Source organism: Python bivittatus, unplaced genomic scaffold (assembly GCF_059951505.1).
Source record: "Python bivittatus isolate LINGU-HERP-01145 unplaced genomic scaffold, Pbiv_v1 ctg000020_np1212, whole genome shotgun sequence".
Taxonomy (NCBI): domain Eukaryota; kingdom Metazoa; phylum Chordata; class Lepidosauria; order Squamata; family Pythonidae; genus Python; species Python bivittatus.
Window position 1 is genome coordinate 87,903,585 of NW_028277030.1, and position 24,599 is coordinate 87,928,183.

General features: G+C 38.3%; 1 protein-coding gene across 1 annotated transcript; it reads right to left on the reverse strand.

The window, feature by feature from the left end:
* Positions 1-82: 82 nt before the first annotated feature.
* EGLN1 (egl-9 family hypoxia inducible factor 1) lies at positions 83-24,135 on the reverse strand. Its single transcript, XM_007424830.4, has 5 exons — positions 22,804-24,135; positions 11,705-11,824; positions 10,569-10,705; positions 8,412-8,479; positions 83-2,475 (listed from the first exon to the last, which is right to left on the reverse strand). Exons 1-5 carry the CDS (start codon positions 23,740-23,742, stop codon positions 2,411-2,413), a joined length of 1,329 nt encoding a protein of 442 aa, XP_007424892.3. The 5' UTR covers positions 23,743-24,135; the 3' UTR covers positions 83-2,410.
* Between the last annotated feature and the right edge of the window lie 464 nt (positions 24,136-24,599).

The window sequence follows — 24,599 nt, forward strand, 5'->3', positions numbered from 1 at the left end:
ACACACAGTTTATCAGATTACAAATTATAGGAATAGGCTTTAAAAATGTTGCATAATTACAAAATAACCACATTGTTTCAAGAACTTTTATAATTTTTTAATTAGATTAGCTTTACAAGCAACTTGAGAGCTCTTTCAGCAAGGAACACTGATTTTCAAAAGTTACATGACTTTATAATAAATCTGCAAATGAATCCTGAATTTCTTTGCCTGCTAGATAAAAGTCTTGTTTTACAGCTGGCTAATGTCATGAAATAAAAATAGCATCATGAAGCTTTATCTTTAACCAGGACTAAACAGATATACAGGCCATAAGACAGTTTAAAAATAGTCTGAAACAGGTTTCTGTTTGGTGATGCCCCAGGCTGAAAATTTAACTGACATGAACTGTTTTAAATGGGCATCAGAGGCCCAGTTTGGTAACCTTTGTAAATAATGGAGATATGTAAGAGATTGTTTATCTCCCCAGCAAGCAAAAATGTAAGATGCTGATACCTTTGAATAAAGGGACAAAAAAGTGAAGTCTTAGGTTTGCATTTTTAACACATTAAACATAATACAAAAGCAGTTAAAAGTTAGGTTTACTAGGCCTAAACTGTGCATTGCGCTGCAGACCAGTCAGTAAAGAATTTACACTCCTTGGCCAGGCTTGCAGAGGCACTTAAAAGTAGATGTGTTTTCTTTTGATTTACCAGGATGAAGAGAAAAGCCAAACCATTAGAAGTTTTGACAGCTAATAAGTAATTTTTGGAGAAGGGAACAGAAGGGAACAAAAACCCCAGACTTTTTTTGCAACTTTCCCCAGTATGCTATCACATTGAATTTTCCCCCTTCTGTCAATGGTCATTAAGCACAATCCTTGTTTTTTTTTCATGTTTTACATGAATAGTAAGGTTTTTTTTTAATAAAAATTACTGAGCTTTCCATAGAAAAGGACTCTTAAGAATATAAACTATACAGATGCTAAGTTGTACACAGAGAAACATTTCTGTACACTCACTTTATTTTGATTAAGTGAGGTAAAAAGGGATTGGTGATGCTATTTGTAAGGCTGGGAGAATTTAAAAGCTTCCCCCTTCAGGGGAATTACATTTCAGCAGAAAACTAAAATAAATTTCACATAGCTGGTGAATGAACTTAATTGTTCCTCACTATGTTTTTTCAGAAACATCAGACCATTGTAAAAATGTCTCCACAGTATGAAATCCTTTACATATTAAGCCTGCAGTGATGCACTTCAGTCTTAATGTATTTAATATACCCTTGACACTATGTAAGATCATCAAGGGGCTAAACAGTAAATGAGGAGGGATACTAATGCTTTGAGAGAAAACTTCATCTCTGATTTTAATTTGCATTAACTTACATGTAATGAGAGAAAGCTTTGAAATGAGTTAAGACAGATCTCCCATCAAGGTAGTAGAAAGGGTGTTGGTACATCTAAAAGCCTAGAAAAGCCCTTACAGTTTAGGGATTGAATGGTATTAGTGGACAGAATCCACCTAGTAATTCATCTGCAGAAGTTGCACAAGAGCACAGCTTTTTGTTGAAGAACTGTGTTTTCATCAAATGGGTTCACAGATGAAGTTCCCAGTGGGGTATACCCATAGTGTTCAACACTATGACAGTACAGATAGTGTCAAGTTCACTTAGTGGCCAGCCAGTGACTTAGAAAACCCAAATGAGACAGATTAAAAAATGGTTCCTTTCCAGATTCAGTAAGTAAAGCCATAGACTTGAGTAACTGACAGAAAGACAGGCATCTATCTCATGTTGTTTAAGTTTCAGAGAGAACACAATACAATCAATCAAATCAGTATAAGATATGAAAAAATGGGTTCTTAGATGATGATTAAAGTGCTCCTTTTTGGACTTTAGGTGAAAAGACAATCATTTACTGGCAATTTTTTATTTAAATTAATTTTTATGTGGTAGAATAATAGGGTGAATAGCAGATTTACAAAAATAGATAAATGCTACTTTGGAGAATGTTTGTTTTGTTCAATTTTGATCACCTGAACCTAGTTATACAAAATTATTTAAACTCAACATCACTTTTTTCTTTAAGAGGAAGATAAGCAGCACTGAGCTGGATGACAATGTCAAAACATGAATGATAGAAAACCTCTAATGTCGGGCACTTCATGTGTAAACTGTTTCTTGTCAATGCTTATCTTTACATTAGAAGTCACAGGACTGGAGTCACAATCATGGAGTACAATGCTTCAGCAGTTAAAAAGCCATTTGATGCAACATGGAAACCCATTGTTTACTGATTCAAAATCTTGATTTGGTGTAGATTTGCTTTTTCTTATTATTCACATTCAAAAGTTATAGATATCGCCAAGGTTTGATGAAGGTGAGGTGAAAAGAGCCAGGATGTAGCGGATGGAACTGTAGATCAAAGGCTTTACAAATGTTCTTTCCCATTTGAATCAGAAGGTTTATTTAGTTCAACCCTCACACCTTTTTCACCTGCAAAAAAGGGAGGATATTAATATACAAAGATTGTATTGAAATGCAGGTGGAAATAAGTTATAATTTTCATTCTATTAAAATTTAAAACAAAATATAATGCTTATTTTTAAAGCTTCACAATAAATGCCAGTTTGAAACCAAGTTAAATACACTGAACTTCCTGTGGTTCATCAAGTGTCACTCTAGAGAAAGCCATTCGTGGGTGGTACTAATTTTTAATATATTCTGCTAAATAATTACTAAGGCTTATATCCAATAAAAGTCTTCCGCAGATAGGATTTCTCTCTGTTCAGTAGGACATTTCTGAAAGTACACTGTGTGCACAATTATTAGGCAAGTGAGTATTTTGACCATATCATCATTTTTATGCATATCTTCCACCTCCAAGCTGTATAAACCTGAATGCTTATTGGATATAAGCATATCAGGTGATGTGTATTTGTGTAATGAGGGAGGGTGTGGCCTAAGGAGATCAACACCCTATATCAAGGTGTGCATAATTATTAGGGAGCTTCTTTTCCTCAGGCAAAATGGGCCAAAAAAGAGATTTAACTGACTCTGAAAAGTCAAAAATTGTAAAAAGTCTTTCAGAGGGATGCAGCACGCTTGAAATTGCTAAGATATTGGGGCGTGACCACAGAACCATCAAACGTTTTGTTGCAAATAGTCAACAGGGTCGCAAGAAACGTGTTGAGAAAAAAAGATGCAAATTAACTGCCAAAGATTTGAGAAGAATCAAACGTGAAGCTACCAGGAACCTATTATCCTCCAGTGCTGTCATATTCCAGAACTGGAACCTACCTGGAATGGCCAGAAGTACAAGGTGTTCAGTGCTCAGAGACATGGCCAAGGTAAGGAAGGCTGAAACTCGACCACCACTGAACAAGACACGTTAAGTTGAAACGGCAAGACTGGGCCAAGAAATATCTGAAGACAGGTTTTTCAAAGGTTTTATGGACTGATGAGATGAGAGTGACTCTTGACAGACCAGATGGATGGGCCCGTGACTGGATCAGTAACGGGCACACAGCTCCACTTCGACTCAGACACCAGCAAGGTGGAGGTGGGGTACTGGTATGGGCTGGTATTATTACAGATGAGTTAGTTGGACCTTTTCGGGTTGAAGATAGACTCAAAATCAACTCCCAAACCTACTGCCAGTTTTTAGAAGACACTTTCTTCAAGGAGTGGTATAGGAAAAAGTCTGCATCTTTCAAGAAGACCATGATGTTTATGCAGGACAATGCTCCATCGCATGCATCGAAGTACTCCACTGTGTGGCTAGCCAGTAAAGGCCTCAAAGATGAAAGAATAATGACATGGCCCCCTTCCTCACCTGACCTAAACCCTATTGAGAACTTGTGGGCCCTTCTCAAACGGGAATTTATGGTGAAGGAAAACAGTACACCTCTCTGAACAGTGTCTGGGAGACTGTGGTTGCTGCTGCACAAAAAGTTGATCGTCAACAGATCAAGAAACTGACAGAGTCCATGAATGGAAGGCTTATGACTGTTATTGCAAAGAAGGGTGGCTATATTGGTCACTGATTTTTTGTTTGAAATGTCAGAAATGTTTATTTGTAAATTTTGAGTTGTTTATTATTCTCACTTTAACAGATGAAAATAAACGAGTGTGATGGGGGAATTTTCGTTTTTCATTTAGTTGAATAATTCTGCACACTAATAGTTGCCCAATAATTGTGCACACATAGATATGCTCCTAAGAAAGCCAAAACTTCCCTTTTACCTTCTTAAATATTCAGGTTTGAGGTTTATTAACATTTTGGATTGACCAAGAGCACTGTAGTTGTTCAATAATGAAATTCATCCTCAAAAATACAACTTGCCTAATAATTGTGCACACAGTGTAAATGTTTCTATAAGTGGTTACATCTGGTACAACTGTTTAATGTGCAAAGCACTTCCAAATTTTTAATTTATTTGTTCTTACGGTAAGTCTCTGTAATAGAAAACTGTATCAAATACTGTATCTTGCAAATTAATTAATTATTAAAATGATTATTAACTGGCAAGACATAATGAATTATACAAAATTAGTGATTGAATTTGAAAGTTCTACAAAGAAAACAGCATCAAGGCACATCTTTATATTTGGCTTTTGAATGTTAAAAAATATTTTTATTATATTATTTTGTTACATGTTATAATTACCACAACATGTTAGTTTCATTGTTATGTTATTTATTTGTCAAATTTATATGGCTGCCCATCTCATGAAAAAGTGACTGTAGATGGTGTACAACAAGACTATAAAAGACCTCAATATCTCACTGGTCCCCTGTGGCCCCCAGGCCAGATGGCATAAGCAGGTTTTGAGGGACTTCCGGAAAATCAACAGGGATGGAGCCAACCTCACTTTGGGGAGCGGGGGAGGATGTTCCATAAAGCAGGTGCCACAGAAGAGAAGGCCCATTTCCTGAGACCCACCATGTGTAGCTCCCTAGCTGATGGGACCCATAGCATGCCTCTTGTGCTGGATCTGATGGGATGGGCAGGTATAATCGGGGAGAGGCAGTCCCTCAAATAACCCGGCCCCATGCCATGTAAGGCTTTAAAGGTCAAAACCAGCACCTTGAATTGGACCCAGAAACAGGCTGGTAACCAATGCAGCTCTTGTAATGTGTGTTGTTCTACAGACACACATAACTGCCTGCGCCGCTGCATTCTGCTCCAGCTGAAGTTTCTGGACATTCTTCAAGGGCAGCCCCACGTAAAGCACATTACAGTAGTCCAAGAGGGAGGTGACTAGGGCATGAGTGACCATGAGGAGATCCCCCCAATCTAGGAACGGGCACAACTGATGCACAATATGAAGTTGTACAAAGGCCCTCCTAGCCACGACTGCCTCCTGTTCTTCAAGCAGGAGTCATGAGTCCAGGAGAACCCCCAGGTTGTGCATCAGGTCTGTCTGCGGCAATGTAAACCCATCCAGTGCTAAGTATGGCATAGTCCTAGAACTGGCAGGCACCAAAACCCAAAGCCACTCAGTTTTGCCAGGGTTCAGCTGAAGCCTGTTGCTCCTTGTTCTATCCAGACCCTCACAGCCTCCAGCTACTGGGATAAGATGTCCACAGCATTGCTTAATTTGCCAGGGGCAGAGATGTATAATTGGGTATCACCAGTGTACTGATGATACCTCACCTCATGGCAATGGATGAGCTCACTCAGCAGCCTCATGTAGACATTGAATAGGAGTGGAGAGAGCACCCTGTGGAAGCCCACACAGTAGGGGCCAAGGGTGGGATCTCTTCCCCCCAATCACCACTGACTGGAATTGACCCCAGAGAAAGGAGGCAAATCAGTACAACACAATGCCACCCACCCTCAATCCTCTGAGCCAATCCAGAAGGATACCATGGTTGATGGTATCGAAAGCTGCAGAAAGGTCAAGTAGGGCAAGGATGGATACAAAGCCCCCATCCTGCCCTCGCCAGAGATCATCCAAAAGTGCAACCAATGCCATTTCTGTCCCATATATTGGTCTGAATCCTGATGAAAGGAATCCAGATAATCTGCTTCATCCAAGATCCTCTGAAGCTGTTGCGCAACCACATTCTCAACAACCTTTCCCAAAAAGGAGAGATTGGATACTGGATGAAAATTGTCCAGTATAGTGGGGTCCAGTGATGGCTTCTTGAGGAGGGGGTGAACCAAGTCCTCCTTAAGAGGTAAAGGAACAACCCCCTCACTCCCTTACTCAGAGAAGAATTAACCACCACTAGAATCCATTCACATGACCCCTTCCCCAGGCCACTTTAATAAGCCAGGAGGGGCATGGATCAAAAGAGCAGGTCCAGCCTCCCTGCAGTGGACAGTGGCGCTAGAGAATCCCATGGTAATCAGGGTGTGATCTGACCATGACAAGGGAGACACCAAGTGCTCCCCCAATTTCAGACACAGCCACTGCTCCAACAGGAACACCAGATCCAGTCTGTGACCACTGTCCCATGTCGGGCTCTGGATGACCTGGGGCAGGCCCAAAGCCGTCATGGTGGCCATGAACTCCTGAGCCACCTCAGAACCCACTCCTGGAGAAGGCAGACTGAAGTCCCCCAAGACCAATTTTTGCCAACCCAGAAATGGAGTCAAGGAGCTCATGCAGGGAAGTTGCTTTGCAGCAGGGAGGCTGGTACAACAGCAACAATCCCAACTGATGCCTTCAGCCCAACTTAATGAATAGGGTTTCACATCTTGTGACCTATGGTGCAGTGCCCCTGAAAGCGATTCCCTGATGATAATCGCCACACCTCCACCCCTGCCCTGGGGCCTCGGCTAATGCCACACCCCAAACCCAGCTGGGCATACCTCTGAAAGTGCCACCCCGCCCCCCGTCCAGACCCAGCCAGGTCTCAGTGATACATGCCAGGTCGACCCTCTCATCCATGATCAAATCGCAAATGAGGGCGGCCTTATTACAAACCGACCAGTTAGAAGCAGCAGCCAAAAGCCAGGGCCTCTGAAGGTCTACAGACAGGGTACTGGGGCTGAGACTGAGGAGCTGGAATGCGAGACTGGAATCAAACAATGGTCCTGTGTTCCCCGGGAACGGTCTGCTCCCCATCTCCCACCATATCTCCCCATGCCCATCACCACAATACGTCGGCCTGCCCCCATCCCCTCAACTGCAGCCCCATCTCCATATCCAAGCCTCTCAGTTCCCAAGATCGGAAAGCACCTACTGTAATCACCAGCCATCCCTGGGAGAGGAAGTCAGGTACCCCAAGGCACTTCAGCTTTACCAGCTCTCAGCGCCATCAGGGTACCCAGTAACCACCTCCCCCACTCCACTCACACACACACTCCCATTCACAGGCACCCTTCCCCTGCCACTCTCACCAATTGGTCAAGGGTTCCCTTTTCATTCACCCCAACCCCACCAGAGGGGAGAATCAGTCTTCAGTGGGAAACCCACAGTCCACAGTCATAGGTACCTAGCTGATAGACAGAATCCACAATGAAGTGGTTAACAATTGCCGCTTCATCTTCTTCCTCTCTGCTACTGGCAGAAGGGAAGGCAAAATGGCCTCTGCAGGGAGGGAGTCCACAGTAGCCTGCCACACTATAGTTATCTCCCCCTGCCTAGTCTAGCCACCACCAGCACCTTCAGAGTCCTGGTTGGCCTCTTGCTTGTTAGAGTTATATTCTACTTTTTATGCAGGAACATAAGATGGTGAGTATAATGCTCCCTCTTCCCCTTTTCCTCCACAACAACCAAGGAAAGTTGGATTGTCATTTAGTGAGCTTCTGCATTGAGTGGCTATTTGAATTTGGATCTCCCCATTTTAATGGCTGGCTCTCTTCTAAAGTAGTTTTAATTTTTTTGTTCGGTTTTTTTGTACTGTTAGCAGCTGTCTTGAGCATTTTTTTGGGGGGTGGTGGTAGAAAAATAGGATATCAAATCAACAGATTAATAAGCAAATCAATACTGTTAATTCTGACAATGCTAGTCATTTGACATGCAGTCAGCAAATAGAAGCAAACAGATAACTTTTAAGTGTTCTTTAGTACACTAAAATCTTCAAAGCAAAATTTCAGGATTCTTCAGAGAATCAAACAAACTGATGCTCGTCCCTCTAGAAACTATGCAATGAGCCAATTCAAAGGATATATACCTTTTCCATTTCCCCCTTATTCTTACACAGAAAGGCCAGCTAGTAAGGAATTTCTAACACAGAGAAATATTATCCTATTTTTCCAGAGTAATCAGTTTTAGAAAACTATACCCCTAGAGTGGATATTGCTTGACACGTTTAATGACAGAGGACAGTTCGGTAGATCAATTTCTATACTCCATATTACACTGATTCTGATTAATCACAGTCTTTAAAAATAATTTGGAATAATCCTACTAGACTAGATTCAAATAAGAAATTTGTAAAACACTCAACAAGAAAATATGGGGAAGTTAATTACCTGTTAAGTATTTTACTTTTGCACGGGCTCTTTCATCTGCATCAAAATACCACACTGTTATTGCGTACCTTTAAAAGAATAAAAAAAGGTGAAGCAGTAATGCTACATTAAAATCATGCTTCTGTCAAAACTACTTGAGATTATTTCTCTGTTACAGTTGAAAAGTACCACAACAGAACAATTTGTCAGTTTTACAGAACTATTTTCCCCTTATGTCGTGCCCATGGGTACCATGATCTCTCTTCATTTATATAAATTATGAGGTAAGTAGGCATATTTGAAAGTGAAGCTCAAGATGACTGCTGTCTTAATTTTTCTAGAACTAAACCTTTGTAATTTATAGAAGTTCATTTTTAAATCAGTATCAAAAGAAAAAAATACTGAACTATTTTGTACCTTTGCTAATTTATGTGCTTCGAAATAATTTTTACCAGTCTACCTATTCTTAACAAAAACATTTGATAGATATTCCCCAGTTACAACATGTACTATGATTCCTTAATTTCTCAATTTATACTTGAAATTGTTTACTTTTTGCCATAGTATTAGTTAAAATTGTGATTTCTTGATCTTCTAGGAAAACCTACTTTCCATCCTCAAATTTTCTTAATGTCATTTCATACATTCCCCAATATATGGATTTCAGCTCTCAGAATTCCTCAACCACCATAGCTATTGCTGAGAATACTGGAAATTGAAATCTATATGTCTGGTGAGCACCAAGATAGAAGGCTGTTTTAGCCTTTAAAGAAATAAATAACACCACAATAGATTCAATTTATTTACCTTTCTGCAACCTCTGAAATGTTATATGGCATTTCAATACAAACTTGTTACATCTTTAATCAGTTCAAGATTCTGCTTCAGCAGCATTTCCAATTATCCTCCCCAAGTCTTCTCAAAATATTTGGTAATCCCTCTCAAGTTTAAATTGTGTAATCTGCTTTTGTGTTCTTTCCAACTTTGCCACTGGATCCTTTACACTGAGTTATAGTCAACAATTTCTTATGCATACTTTTGTTTGTATGCAAACAGACCAAAATAAAACAAAATATTTCCTGTTATTTGACTTTCACATGAAAATCTGTCAGAAATTGTTTTCAATATATCTCTAATTCCTTCTTTTAAAATACTACAACTTAACCCATTCATCTAATTTATGGATTATTTGACAGAGGAAATGTCAAATAAGGAATATTTGTTCCTAATCTGACATTTCCTTTTGAATATTTGTTCCTTATTTGACAGAAATTTAAATTATAGGAAATCTAATGGCTGTAGTAAATTATAGGGAATCTAATGGCTATAGTAAATTTAATGGGCTAATGTGGGAGCAGGTTGCCTATTAAAGCCAATGCCTATTAAATCAAATTTTTTATTTATTGTATATACTTGTGGATAACCCTTGAAATTTTCGTATGTTTTAATTTTCACAGTTGGCTTATCCATGGGTTACACATTTTCATGGTATTTTGGTTAAAAATTCAAGGGTCAGCTTATCTGTGGATGGCTTATCCACAAGTATATATGGGTACTTGAAAAAAATATTACTGTATGTACTTGCAGACAAGCCCATCTGTGGATAAGCCAAACCCAATTCTTTGGGTGTATTTTGGAACCTAAAATTCTTGATTTATCCACAAATATATAGAGTAACCTAGGTAACAACAACGGTAAGTAGGAAAGTGCTTAGGTGCACATTATCTTCCTACCCTCAGGAGCTCTTAGCATAGTATATCCCACTGGACCACCCACCCCCCATCTTTCCAGAATCTTGAGCCTTCCCTCAATCAAGACTGATGCCCCCCCATGATATATTCTAGTTCAACAGATTTTGTCCATTAAATCCAAACTCCACTAAAACAAGATCCATTAAATTAAGGGTTCATTATTGCAAAATAATCAATCCAAAATTCTACATTTTTTATTTAACATATTTTCTACAATTCTTAAACTGATAGACTTTGACTCTGATGGCCCACAAATAATAGCAGATGGTAAACTCCGAAATTGCAACAAGCATTTTGAATATGTAAGGAAGAGGTTTCACCTGTAACTTTCCAGAAAGCAATTAATGTATTTTTGAAAGCTAAAACAGCAAGTTTTTAACACATTTCCATATCCTTCCATGTTTTATGTATGATTCATTCATCTTACCTTGTAGCAAATGCAGGCTGCACTTCATGAGGGTTGCGGCGATCAGACCAGAAGAACAGCAGTCTATCAAATTTAGGTTCAATATCAGCAAACTGGGCTTTGCCTTCTGGAAATATTCGAAGAATACCTCCACTTACCTAGAAAAAAAAAATCCAACAGGAGTTCACATTTTTTAACAGTTAGCAAGTAACTGTAAGATATTAAAATCACTACAAATAGTTTCTTTTAAACTCAATAATTAAATCAAGTTAGACCTCCTTCTCATTGTGAAAATAACTCCAACTATAGCAATGAAATCTTTTCTGAATTCTATAAAATGATATAATATTACTTGACAGATCACTTAACCCACTGTATCACACATAGTCACCAATGTGTATGTTTGGACGCGTATCTAAGTATTCACAACAGGAACTTCTGTGTTTTAACTAAGAAACAAAGTGGTGGGAATAAATAGTATACTGTGTGCTCTACTCATGCATACAAGTTTATTATCTACTCAGATAACAATAATAAATGGCAATGCTTCACAATAATCCATCATTCTTCAGGATGAAACATAAGTAACAGGAAATTACAGTTACAAAGAGCCATCAAACTAAGATGATACAAATTAGGCTCTGGCTGTCTTTCCATAGTCCTTCCAAAAGATTATTCCTCCTCCTCCGCTCCCCCTCTATCACAGATATTGAATACCACAATTAAAGACGTAACATGTTTGGTACTTTATATTAGATTTTCATTTGAATCACTTTACCAAGCACCACAAAACCATGATGTTTATTGCCGTAAAAGTATAAGCTGATGGTAAGAGAGTTACTTGAGGCATGTCTGAAGATCTCAGTATACATAATGGGATTTTGGACATATTTTCCAAGAGTAGAACCAGATAATAAATTTTAGATCCTAGACCAAATATGACATATATTTGTCCTGGACTCCTAAGCTTGGTTGCAGTCTTAAGCATAAGTTTGCCAGGTGTTCAAGAGATTCAGTTTAAAACTTACAGAAAAAACAGGTTATTTTTAGACTTATTTAGACAACTCAGCCTAACACTTATCCACTTATTACAATTAATTTTAAAATAACACCTATTTCTTAAAACATGTAAAACTTTCTCCAAAAATAGAAAGTACCTTGGCATCCCAGTCTTTATTAAGGTAATATATACATGTGACACATCTTCCATCTCCATTTGGATTATCCACATGGCGCACATATCCTGTTCCATTGCCTGGATAACAAGCTACCATTGCCTGCAATTAAAAGGAAGTACAAAACATGAACATAAAGGGGTTTATTTCAAAAATGGGTTTCTGAACTTCAGCATGTTGACATTTAATCTGGTGAAAATAGTTAATAAACATATAAGTGAATATATATAACATCTACCAAACTATTTTAAAAGAAAACATATTCATTCATTCACATTAGGTAATGATATCCTTACACATCTTATCAATTAGTAAGTTTTAATCATCTAATGTAATTATTGTGCCAGCAGTAAACAAAGCTAAATTTAAAAAAAAAGAACCCATCACCACAGGTCAATGCTCAATAGAGCTTACCATCTATATTTCAAAATGAAAACAGGAAGAAACCTAGATAATTTTGCAAGACCTTTTTCTGTGCCCAAGCCTGAGTGTATGAAGGGTCCTGTCTCTTAGTTGTGTTATTTTCTTGGCTACTATGTTTTTTTGTAATTGTAATTGTAATTGTAGATGCTATTGTTTTATTTTTATTTTATTGTTTGCTGCCCAGAGTCACTTGTTGAGATGGGCAGCTATATAAATTGATTAAATAAGTAAATAAATAAATAAACAAACAATAAATCTATATTCAATCTTGTACAAGTATATTTCTGCTCACAGAGTTACCTTTTCTGTCTTTTCCTCTGCAGCCCTTTCTTGTTCCACTAGGATCCCTTATCCCCCTAAGTAACTAGCATACTGGGCAGAAATCTATTCTGTCAGTAAACTGATATAACTGAAATAATCCATACTGTTTTATTATGGTATAAGAACACTGTAATTTGGAGGAGAATACAGAGGGCTTTCCATTAAAGCTTGGTCTTTATAAATTCTATTGTGTTGTTAATAATGTAGGAAACAGAAGATTAGTTGTTTTTGCCACTGTCTAAAACTAGTTATTAACTGCATTTATAAGTAGTTACCTGCAATATAAACAAGAATGACTTTTCATTATCATTTCAAAACAGTACAAAAAATTACCAAGGAATAGTTAAAAACACACATATGAATGAATACAGATAACTACTTTCCTGCCAAGAATCGGAAAGTTACTGTAGACACTACACTAAAACCTAAGTTTGGGAACGGAAATGACAAGGAATTCTACAAACCGTTTGGGTCCACGCAACATTCTAAATCTTAAAACAGATTAACAAAACACAACTGCTATATTCATATAACATGCTATGTTCAAATATAATATGCTAGAGCTAAACAGGATTGCCTATTTCATATAACATGTTAAGACAATGGTTAGGAACCCAACAATATGTTGAATCACAAATTATCCATCAGCGTTTTAGCCCAGTATACTGTGTCGTGTGAAACTGGTGATCATGTTTGTTTATTTATTTAAAAGATGTGTATGGCCACCCATTTTAAACAACTCTGAGCTGCTCACAACAATAGTAAATCCAGTAACTATAAAACAATCATAAAACAGTAAAATGATCAAACAAAAATAAAAACCCTGCACCTTAATCATCCTCTTAGGATGATGCCCCACAGCTAGCTCCAATTATCCTCAGTATGTTCAGTTAAAATATATCCATGATCTTTTGAGGATAATTTTTAAAATTTTATCTGTAGCTCCTGTTTGTTGTAAGTATGTTTAGATTCCTCTCTAAAAAAACATCCCAGAAGAAAACAACAGTTGCAAGAAAACTACATAGAGATATTAATGAATTAAGGAGTTGAATCTCAAAGGAGTATTTAATTTTTTTTTAATCAGAAGCAATGCAATAATAAATATATACGCTTAGCTTTTATAGCCATTTAATACTTCGTTCTTTGCTGTGGACAGGACTTTCCTAGGAGCAGGAAATGGAAGGAATGGGGACTGGAGATGAGTTAACACACAAACTCAGGCTGACTATTCCTATATGAAACTATTTCCTATAAGTCAGTAATACCGTGCTTTAGATTAGAACAAAGAGCATGCATAACTTGCTAGGTCACATAATTTAATTGTAGTCAATATATTGCTAAATATAAAATTCAACATACTGGCTTGTTTCACATGTTATAAAAATAAGCATAATTGGCTTGGACATGGACACCAAGCTGGTTGTTCCACACATGGAATGTTTTGCACACTTATACTGTGAAACAAAAGGGCTCCTGAGCCTAGTATAAGAGTTTTAAGTATAGCAGCCATTATTTAGCAAGCAAGCAAGCATGCAGCAGAGTTTCAACTCGGTATTAGCAGCTAGGTTTTAAGAGGAAGTTGTTCATTAGAACTAGTGGAAAAGTTTTGGCTTCATATTTGACAGGTGCAGCATGATGTGGCTATTTTTGTCTTCAGGCTTCTTTGTAACCAATCATGATTTTACACGACTGTAGTTCCTTGTTGCTTGATCATAAATACACCGTTTTCTTTGTTTCGGGGTCTTGCCCTTGGAATGTTACTGAACATGTCTCTGTGTGAATGACCAGGCTTTGCAAATTCTTTTCAATAAAGTTTGGAGACCAAACAATTACTCTGAGTCCTGAGAGTAGAGAAAATGAACCTCACTGCATTTCATGTAATTGGGAAGAAGAAAAAAGGTATACGGTCTCTTATAGATCTTTCTCCTATAGCACTTGTAAAAGCTGAAGTGGGAATCTGATTCTCTTCCTCAAAACAGTTGTTTTGTAAACTTTTAATATGAGGAAATAAGCAACCAAACCGCCACCGGTTACAAAAGATCAGAGGAAGGGAATCAGGAATTAAACCTGGGGGTAATACATACATATGGCGCTTTCAGGGAAGCAATGGAGAACTGAAGATGGCTTTGCTTTCAGCGGAGCTGACAACTGCGGCAGAACGAGGAGCCAACGAACGGATCGGTGCCTTGAAATTCCTCCCCGGACAAAGGGGAGGACGTGGGATTGCCCACAGGGCTCCTTACAGAGGCTCCCTGTGACAAGACCATAAAACAGTGGTCTCTAGCAGGTTTGAGAGCTCTGGGAGCTGGGAGAGTCAGCTTGCCCAAGCCACGGTTTGGAGCCTTTAAAGAGACACGGGGTTCGCCCACTTTCTTTCTTAATCACTTCTGAAAATGGCTTGTAAATTGCTTTTTGGATACTAAGAACCTTCAGAAAGACAACTTTTATTTCATTGAGTGATTTTCCTTCAATCCTCAATGTAAGAAGTTTCATGTAAGTTTAAGAACTTAAAGAAAAAAAAAATAATTTGGAAATAAGCAGCAAAAGGGTGATTAGAATGTTGATTTTGGAAAGTTATAAACGGACAAAGGGGCTAGATTGACTGGAAATAAGATTTTGAAATTAACTATAAGAGTCCTTCCTGTGGTTTGTTTAAAATCCTATTAAAATATGTGAAGATCTTGAAGTTAAGTGTAAGAAATCTTCCCATGGGAAAATGGTGTGGATTAAAGAAAAACACGATAAAAGAGGCCTTGAAGACTGGTTACTAGAGGCAACCAGAAAGAACTAACAATTGTAATTAAAGGAGAATACCCACCAATACAGAATGGAGAAAAGTAATGTTATATGTATTGTTCTTTCTGATAACTCTTAATGGACTTTTGCTGATTAAGGTTGAATGAGATTTTATTATTTACTAATAGATAAAAGATGAGATACGGGATGAAGAGCTCTTTAGTTGAAATGTTAGAGAAGATGATAAGTTACTGAAATTGTTTGTGCTTGTCTTGATAAAGGGGGAAGTCATTTCTTTATATATTTTTTTCTTTACATATTTTTTTCTTTTTCCTGCCCCCTTTTCTTCCTTTTCTCTTTTCCCTTTGAACTTTTAATTTTGTAATTTTTATATTTTTCTTGTATTAGTTATTTCTCTCTGTATTTTTAAACTTTAATAAAAATTATTTTAAAAAAAGGAATAACATTCATATGGCAAGATTCTGGATTCTGTTAGATGCAGAATTTCTTTGAATGCTTGGCTTTCTAATTGTTGCAACAAATCTACTAATTTAACTTTGTGCTACTTGGGAATGCAAAAATGTGAGTGTTCAATTGCTGTACCAGGTACAAAGCCTTGACATCACTAGATTTAATACAGCTTTTAAAGAAGAAATGCTTTTATTGATGCTTATTTATCATTAAAAAGCTGAAAAGTTTAGGAATTTAATAACAAGGAAACAGCTTAAATACAGATTATATGTGAAAGAGGAATCAGTGGAAAGAGTGATTACAAAATATCTATTTTAAAAAATCTAGCAAATAATAACTTATTGATCATATAATACCAATAAGTTGATGTATTAAATCTAAGTATAGAGTAATAATTAACTCAAGGATGCACTACAAAGTATCAGTCTTAAAGGACATCTTGCTTAATTTTTATTATTACAAGGTTTAATAACACTTAAATGCAAGATTAAATAATCAACAAATAAATTTCCTTCCTTTCATATAGTGTTATAAATTAGATATAACTTAGAACAGTGTTTCTTAAAGTTTAAGAAACTTTAATGTATTAAATACATGTATTAAATGCTAGCAATTTCATAATATTTTCTTATTAAATGATACATATAATGGTTAATGGAAAAAGTGGTCTATATTAAGAAATACATCAAGTAAAAGAAAGAAAATAATATGGAAAGATAGAGTCATGAAAATGATTAATCATCAACAACAAAAATCAGAAGTAATAGACACTGTTGATGACAGCATTTCAGATTCAAAAAAATGAGACTGCTTAGAGAATGTTTCACATGGAATGTGTGGATTCTGAGACTTGATTATCACCTTTTTTCTAAACTTTTTTTTCTGAAAAATGAATGCTTTCTGTATCTTTTCACACAGCAGAGGATAAAGTTGTACTAGAAGACCTCCAAGGTCCCTTCCAACCCTATGATTCTATGACAGTCCAGAACATTAAATACTACAATTTTTACTTTTTCTGCAGTGTTCACGCTTTCCCTAAACAAGCGAAAATGAAGATGCTATATATTTAGTGTTCAGTAGGTTGTAGCTCCACTTGCAACTAAAATTAAAAGCATTTCACTAAATTTAATTCATAAATGTATAGTCAGTCTTAATAAACTATACTTTTCAATTTTATGCATCAAACATACTGACTTTATACCCATAAAAGTATTGCATCTATTTTAATTTATATCCATAAAAGTACTGCATATATTTTAATTTCTCCACAATTAAAAAAAAAGTCTCCCAAGCCATTTGCTCTGAACTTTAAAAAACATTTCTGATTAAAAGCAGATTATCTAGACAAAAAACAAGCAGCAATTTAAAATTTCTTATAGCCCGCTCTGCCAACCTTTTTTAAGACAGCAACATTCCTTTTCTGGCAATGTAACTGAAGTAAACACTTCCATCAATTCTGAATAATACTTAATAAAAATAGGATGATAATGAAAAAAATCTACTTAAAATAAATGTAGATAATTATTTTTTGAAGTACTCAACTCATCCCCCAACAAGAAAAAACTGAAGAAAAGTTGCTTGTCCTACATCTCAGACTTGGGGAGCAGAGATTTACATGATTGTAATTTCCCCTTCAACCTTTGAAGAATTACTACATGAATTTTCTTGTTTTCTTTCTATCTTTTCATAAATATTTGTCAAAGTTTTGAAGTTTTTTTCCTTCATGTTGGCAGAATAAATGGCAACAACCATTCTCCACCATTTAGTTTGATACTTTCAATGTGCTATTTAATGTTTTGACTGAAAATACAAATATTTAATGCCAAGTTGACTCCAGTTTAACATAAGAGCACTAGACTTTATTAGGATTCATCAAACTTTAAATAAATACATTATCTCTTTTCCTCCTCTTCATGCCACCCCAGCATATGTCCCAATCTATTCAAGAATGCCCCTCAGCAGATTTAGGGAGACACAGAGAATGGATGGGAATTCTTTTCTCTGTGGTGTTCCACTCTGTCAGCGGATGGGCTTCATCAAATACAATCCCTAGGTATCACATTCCCAAACAAAGTCTATTTCAAAAGCTATTGGAATACATTGGAACCCACAAAATTAACATTCTTTTAATATTAAACAAATTAGCAATTCTTCCTAGACTATCTCAATTTCCTTCAGGAGAAAATAGAAGAGAGAAAACAAAAATGCCTAGAGGAAATATAGCTTTACCACAAACTGAGCCCAATATATCCCAACAAGCTAATTGTGTACTTTTTCTCAAAACAAGCAAACAAAAACACTGCAGGTGAGAAATGGATCCTTTCCCTACAGTTTTAACACTCATGTCAGGAGAAAGCCAATCCAGAAAATAATTAATTCTCAATCAAGAATTAATAAAGAAACTCAATCAACCTCTGCAGTACTTTACATTATTTTACACAAAAGGAATATATAAATTAAAAAGAAAACAGAAAAATCAAAGAGGAATTTATAAAATCTGAGATGCAGAAACGTATTCATCCTACTTTGAGATGATGCTGGAAGTCCTGAGGCATATTATAACTTCACTTTCTGGAACATTTTTAATAGGGGTAAATAATAACAATCATTATTAATAATAATCATCATTATTAATATTAATTATATTATTATATTATTAATAAATATTATTATTATTAAATTTATATGCCACCCACCTCCCAGTTATTCTGGATGGTTTATAAATTGTTAAAAACATTTAAAAACAAGAAAACAACACAAAAGGAACAAAGATGGCATTGATAACAAACACAGATGGGAACAAAGAAAAAGAGGAAAAGGGGGCTTCAATCACACTTGCCAAAGGCCTGGGTGAAGAGCCAGATCTTCAGGGCCCTTCGTAACATCAGCAGGGTTGGGGCCATTCAAATCTTGGGGGAAATTTCATTCCAGAGGGCAGGCACTGCTACAGAGAAGGCGCGTTTCCGGGGTCCTGGCAGATGGCATTGTTTAATTGAAAGAACCTGGAGCGCACCAACCTTGCCCTATTCCTAATAGCTTTAAGCCAAGGAGAACAGCAAGTCTTCACAGATACCAACCTCTGCATTCATTAGGCCCCTTGACCAAATATATTTATAATTCTTTTAATAACAAAAAACTGGGAAGCTGTTAAGTTGCAAACCAAGGTCCCTACATGTACAGTAGCATCAGCTTTACCTTATATACTTTACAGCAATGCCTCTGGGGTCTGTTCTTAGAAAATAAAAATGGGTAATGGCTGCAAGCCAATATTTGGTATGGCATTCTATCTATCTGCCTAGAAAAAAGATTAAAGTAAACTAGAATGACAGAGAGGCGGGGGGATAGGATTACAAGGCGTGGCATATTATCAGAAACCAATAGCTTGCTTTCTGATAATATGACTGTCCTTGTTACATCATTGAACTGATTTGTGAACAATTCAGCCTCCTCCACCGATGACAATCATTCTGTGTGAACACTCTAATTTGTTTTTTAAAAATTGCTCACTGCAGTATACTTAATGTACATTTAAAAGATTGAAAAGCTTGGAAGGGAGATGAAACCTCAGCATGAAGTAGCTGAGGTTGCTAAAAACAAAATGTATATATATATTTCAATCATCTATGTGATTCCTATCAACCTTACTGGTGTAGAAAAAGCAACAACAACATGGAGTAAAAACAACTTTCTAGAATTCTACTTTTATGGTAAATGCTCACTGATCTATAAAATAAATGAAATAATAGGGCAAACTGGGCTCTAGCGCAAAACTAATCAACACTTTCATGATATTAAAAATTAGAATTATTGAACCTATTCAAAAAGTTTTGAGTTATCTTACAGTCTCAAACTAGAACGGATAGAAGGGACACTAGATGGGTGACCAACTCTCAAAAATGACTTGCAAGGCTGCCCCTTTAAACTACACTCATTTTTAATGGATAGCCTTAGATTGCTCATTACAAATAACCAAAATTAATTTAGAGGGTACTTGCATCTAAAGACAGCAACATTCTAAGAATGAAACATGTGTGATAGTGCTATACATATGATTTTGCAAATAATTGTTTTCTATAAAGAGAACTTTATAAGTTTATTACAATCCTGGAGTTTTTAAATAGTTGCTCACTTCAAGGCAATATGTTTTACTAACGTTAAGCTAATGAGACTCACTCAAAGGTACATGATGGCAGGTTATGGTTTATATTATCCACAAACACATCCAGTAGGCAATAATGCTTGTTATTATTCTTTCAAAAACTATGCTAAATTCTACACAGCACATAAATGTAACATGACCTATTTATAAAGGGCTGTAAGTTATATTAAATTGACAAAGCTATAGTACAAAATGAAATTTGAGGTAAATGAAAAGTAACACAAGGCTGGGTAAAGCAAGTGCATTTAAGAAATAATCTGGGAAAAAAACCAGGAAGGTTTTTGAAGTCACAATACTACACAAAGAATGTTACAGAACAAACATTTAGGTTTGACAAGAGCTGAATATAAGAAAAATACTATACTGTAAAGAGAGTTGAATTTTATATATAATATTACAAGAATCTAAAAATGGAATGAGGAAAACAAAGATAAGTGTTCTGAATCATCTGAAGAGAAATTTTAGCAAATACAGAAAGAGTAATCTGAGCTACCTCTGCTCACTGGCATTCATTAAGAGGTTTAACTCTATTTCCTGTGAATAAAATATTTATCACATCATGTGTCAAGTCAGCTCATGAATACAAAAACCCATCACACCCACAAACTGTTATTAGGTTATTCTCAAGTAGCTACACAATCTGTAACTTCTTCCGTGTTTCATTTTACTCTGGCTTCACAATTTAATATACTTTCTTCCATAAACTGTTGTATATATTATAGGCCTGTGCAATGTTTTTGATTCAAAGGCACAAGATGGTCAAGATCTCAGAGGGCAAATATAGCATGTCTGCAACTCCTAAAGCAACCTTACTTCTTCTTGGGATTGTTCAGAAGGGCTGCCCTCTGAAATTGCTGCACAGTTCTGGGGGAACTTATGGGTTTGTACCTTCAAATCTGAACTGCTACATGGCTCTAACACATATACCCATATTTCAGGAAAATATTCCATGCAAGCCATAAATGAACTTAGGCCCATGAATACTAGACAGAGGGCCTTTCACATCAACTGTTTCTTAGCGATACCAAATGCACTGCTCCCACAAGTTCAAAAGCCAGCAAATGTCATTATGATTTGCCTAACTAGGACAGATTTAAGGAATAACACAGAATATTCTGATTCTGTACCATTTTGTCCTACTTATTTTACAAACCACGCTGAAAACTTTTTAACATGTGGGACATAAAATAGTGCAGATGAATAAATTTGCCTTCTCCTGACTCTTTACACTAACTGTGTACTTCAAAAGTATACTCTTAAGGCAGCAAAAAAATAAAAATAGAGCTGATTCCCTATGCCTTCCCAGCAGAAAGATTTATAGAAAAATGGGGACAGAAGTCTCCTTCTCTCTAAAGCTATACTGACTTAACCATGAGACATTTTAAACAATGCTGCCACACAATTATATTTTAACTGATGTTTAGCCAAGATATAACTTTTCTAACATATTGGACTTATAGAGCACATTAGCAGTTACATCACACTGAATATAACATTTAAAAAAAATATTGTTAAGAGATAATTATACACTTTTATAGTATCAGTACATAACCCAATACTTCTTCTAAAGGGTGGATACTGTCTATATTTTAAATCTGATAACGTCTTCCCACAAACAATTCTCAGTTCCTTCCAACAAATGTTCAAGTGTTAATCCTCATCCAAATTTGCTTTATCCTATTGGTTACAGGGGTGAGAACTGGGCATATAATCCCAGGTAGTTCTTGCATCTCCAACTAGTCTAATGAAATGTTCACATTTTAAAAAGTGGTGTTGCTCATCCTACAGTAGTTTAACTCAGAATATCATGCACAAAGAAACACAACCACAATAAAGAAGATTTATAATACTTTCTAATCATAACACAGTTTCACTGATATGTAATGTTGGTTACATAACACTATGAAACTTTGTTCCTATATATCAATATAAGATCAAAAATGCATTAGCCCCTAAATAAAGGTAGTTATTAAAAACTACAGTAACTTTATGGCTGCCATAACATCCAACTTAATCAACGCCTTTTCAGTTTACTATGAGAAATTATCACTAAACATAAGTGTAATTGTATGTTTTTCGGGCATTAAGAGTTTTGTACTATATGTAACAAGATGTACTTTAAATGTCATCCTATAACCATGCAGCGTTAAAAAATAATCAAGACTGAATAAGGCATTGAGCATTAGATTCAAATTCATCCCAGGATTACACCATGATATAATACTGTAGTGCTTCTAGCTAATTCAATAAATAATATCTATCATCCATATACCATTACAGGTATATGGGTAAAATAAGGGAAGATAAAGTCAGAGATATTGACATGACTACACTCTATTTTTATTGACATGACTACGCTCTATTTTACTGTTTCTGTTCCGCATGTGTTTGTTCAACTACAAAGCAGAACGTCATTTTACAAGAACCTCATTTCAATCACAGCAACACATACTATGCAACACAACTATGGTATCAATTGGCTATATGGAAAAATTAATGGAATAATTTTTTCAACCTTCTGTCTTCTCTTCATTCCTCCTCTGTGGACCTTAAAAATGGTACTGATTTATATAGTTGAATTATGAGCAAAACCAAGTTTTATCATGTGGTCGTTAGATAAAGATTTTGGATGGTTTAACTGAGTGCTTATTTAGCTGGTACGCAATTTATTCAATCAGAAGCATTCAAGTTCTACTAAATTCAGCTGGGATTAACCCAAAGCATACATTTCTTAAGAAACCATCAGAGAATTGGAGGATCCCTTATGGGTGCTCTCTCACAATCTTTCTCTGGCCCTTATCACTCACCCACAATTTGAGGCCTTCAATTACGCTATTAAACTGTCCTAAATATAAATGTGCTTAGGGAACGTAAAGTGAGAAAGGACTAAATCAACAGCTACAAGGCCTCACTGCAGACAGCTGCTTAAGTACCACTACAGGATGACGAGAAAGAGGAGGATGCCACTCACTTTCGTCCTGCCGTTGATTTTGTAGTTACCCAGTTTGCCATTGCAGTGGCGTATAAGATCGTCCATACTGTTCATAAGCTTTCCGATAGATTTGCAGCCAGGCTCTTTGCCTTCCACCCAGGTGATTTTATCGCCACGTATGTCCCTGGAGGAATCGCTCTTCTGGCTGACCAGCTGCCCATCGGTGAAGCGTCCAGTGTGGTGCAAAGCGCGCACCTCCTGCTCGATCTGCCCGCCCAGCTCCTTACCCAGGAACTCATCCACCACGCAGATGCCATGCTTGTTCATGCAGGGCACGATGTACTCCAGCGCCAGGCGCTGAGGCACCAGCGACTTCATCTGCCCATTGGGGCGCAGGGACGCTTCGCCAGTCAAATTGGATTTATCCCGGTAGAAGTGCCCCGCCTCCCCGGCCGGACCTGCCGCGGCCACCGCCGCTTCCTTGTCCTCCTCTTCCTGTGCTCGGGCCCCTGGCGCCACTTTGGCAACGTGGTTGTTTGTTACCACCACGTTCTCCTCCGAGTTGGCGTCCGGCTGCGGCTTGGCGGGGAGCGCCGCTGCTTTCTTGGCGGCCGCCGCTCTCTCCTCGCCGTCCCGTCCTGCGGCATGCGGGCGGCTGTGGCGAGCGCCCTGGTGGAAGGGCTGGTTGCCGCCGCCGCCGCCGCCGGACTTTTGAGGCTCAGCAGCGCCCCCTCCCGCCGCCACGGCGCCGCTGCCGCGACAGATGAGCTTGTGCTTCTTCCAGTCTTGGCGCTGATGCTCTTTGCTACAGTAGAAGGAGCTGCGGCAGCGCCCGCAACGGAGCAGGTTCTCCATCTTCCCGCACAGCTCGCAGTACTGCCGGTCCCGCTCTTGGCTGGTGCTATTGCCGCCGCCGTCGCATCCCCCGCCCTGGCCGGCCCCGCCGCCGCCGCCACTCCCACCGCTGTCATTGGCCATGTTCTCGCGTCCCCCTCCTTGGTCGCCCCTGTTTTTCCGCGGCCTCAGGAAGGCGGCGAGTGGCTCACTTCATCATGGCCGCCCCCTGCCCGTCAGGACTGCGCCGCGGCTCCGCTGCCTCGACCGCCTCCCTCTCTCCTCCTGATGGGCGGAGGACCGCCACCAAACCCCGCCGCCTTCTTGCCTGCTGCCTCAGAGGCTCCCTCCTACCGCCGCCTCATAGCAGCCTCGGCAGCGGGGCAAGAGGTGTCCTCTCCCGCCGCGGCTGCTTTTCTTCTCCGCCTCCTTAGGCGGCGGGAGAAGCCTGAAGATTTGTCCGCTGCCGGCGCGAGCCCCGCTCCAGCTCGCCTGTCTCCTCCTCCTCCTCCCCTCACCGTTGCCCGGGCCTAGGGGGCGGGGCTTGCGCCGCCACTCTCCGGCTCTGCTTTGCACGTACGCCACTTCCAGTCAGTCTGCTCCAGAGGGGAGGGGTGGGGGGAGGAGCGCGCGCGGTCGCGCTCTCGAACCACCCCGCAGGCTCAGTAGAGGCGGAATGAGGGTGGCCACGCGCGTTTCGGGGCTTTCCTTTCTTTCCCTCTTTCTCGGGCGCGAGGGTTGGGGCCGCGTGGCCATGGGCGGCGGGCGTGTAAGGCGGCAGCTCCACCCGCTGAACCATCGATTCCGTTTTAGCTTGGTAAACACGACTCGGTTGAGCGGATTGAAGAAGACTCTGATTCGCGAAAGCGTGCGCGGCGGCAAAATCTCCTTTCTCAGGGGTCCCGCGATATACGTGTTAGTTTTGTTCCCCGAAACTAACGCAGCCGGCTGTCCGCAACCCAGCTTGCGTCGTTTGTTTGGTCTGCCGGGCAAACTCAGAA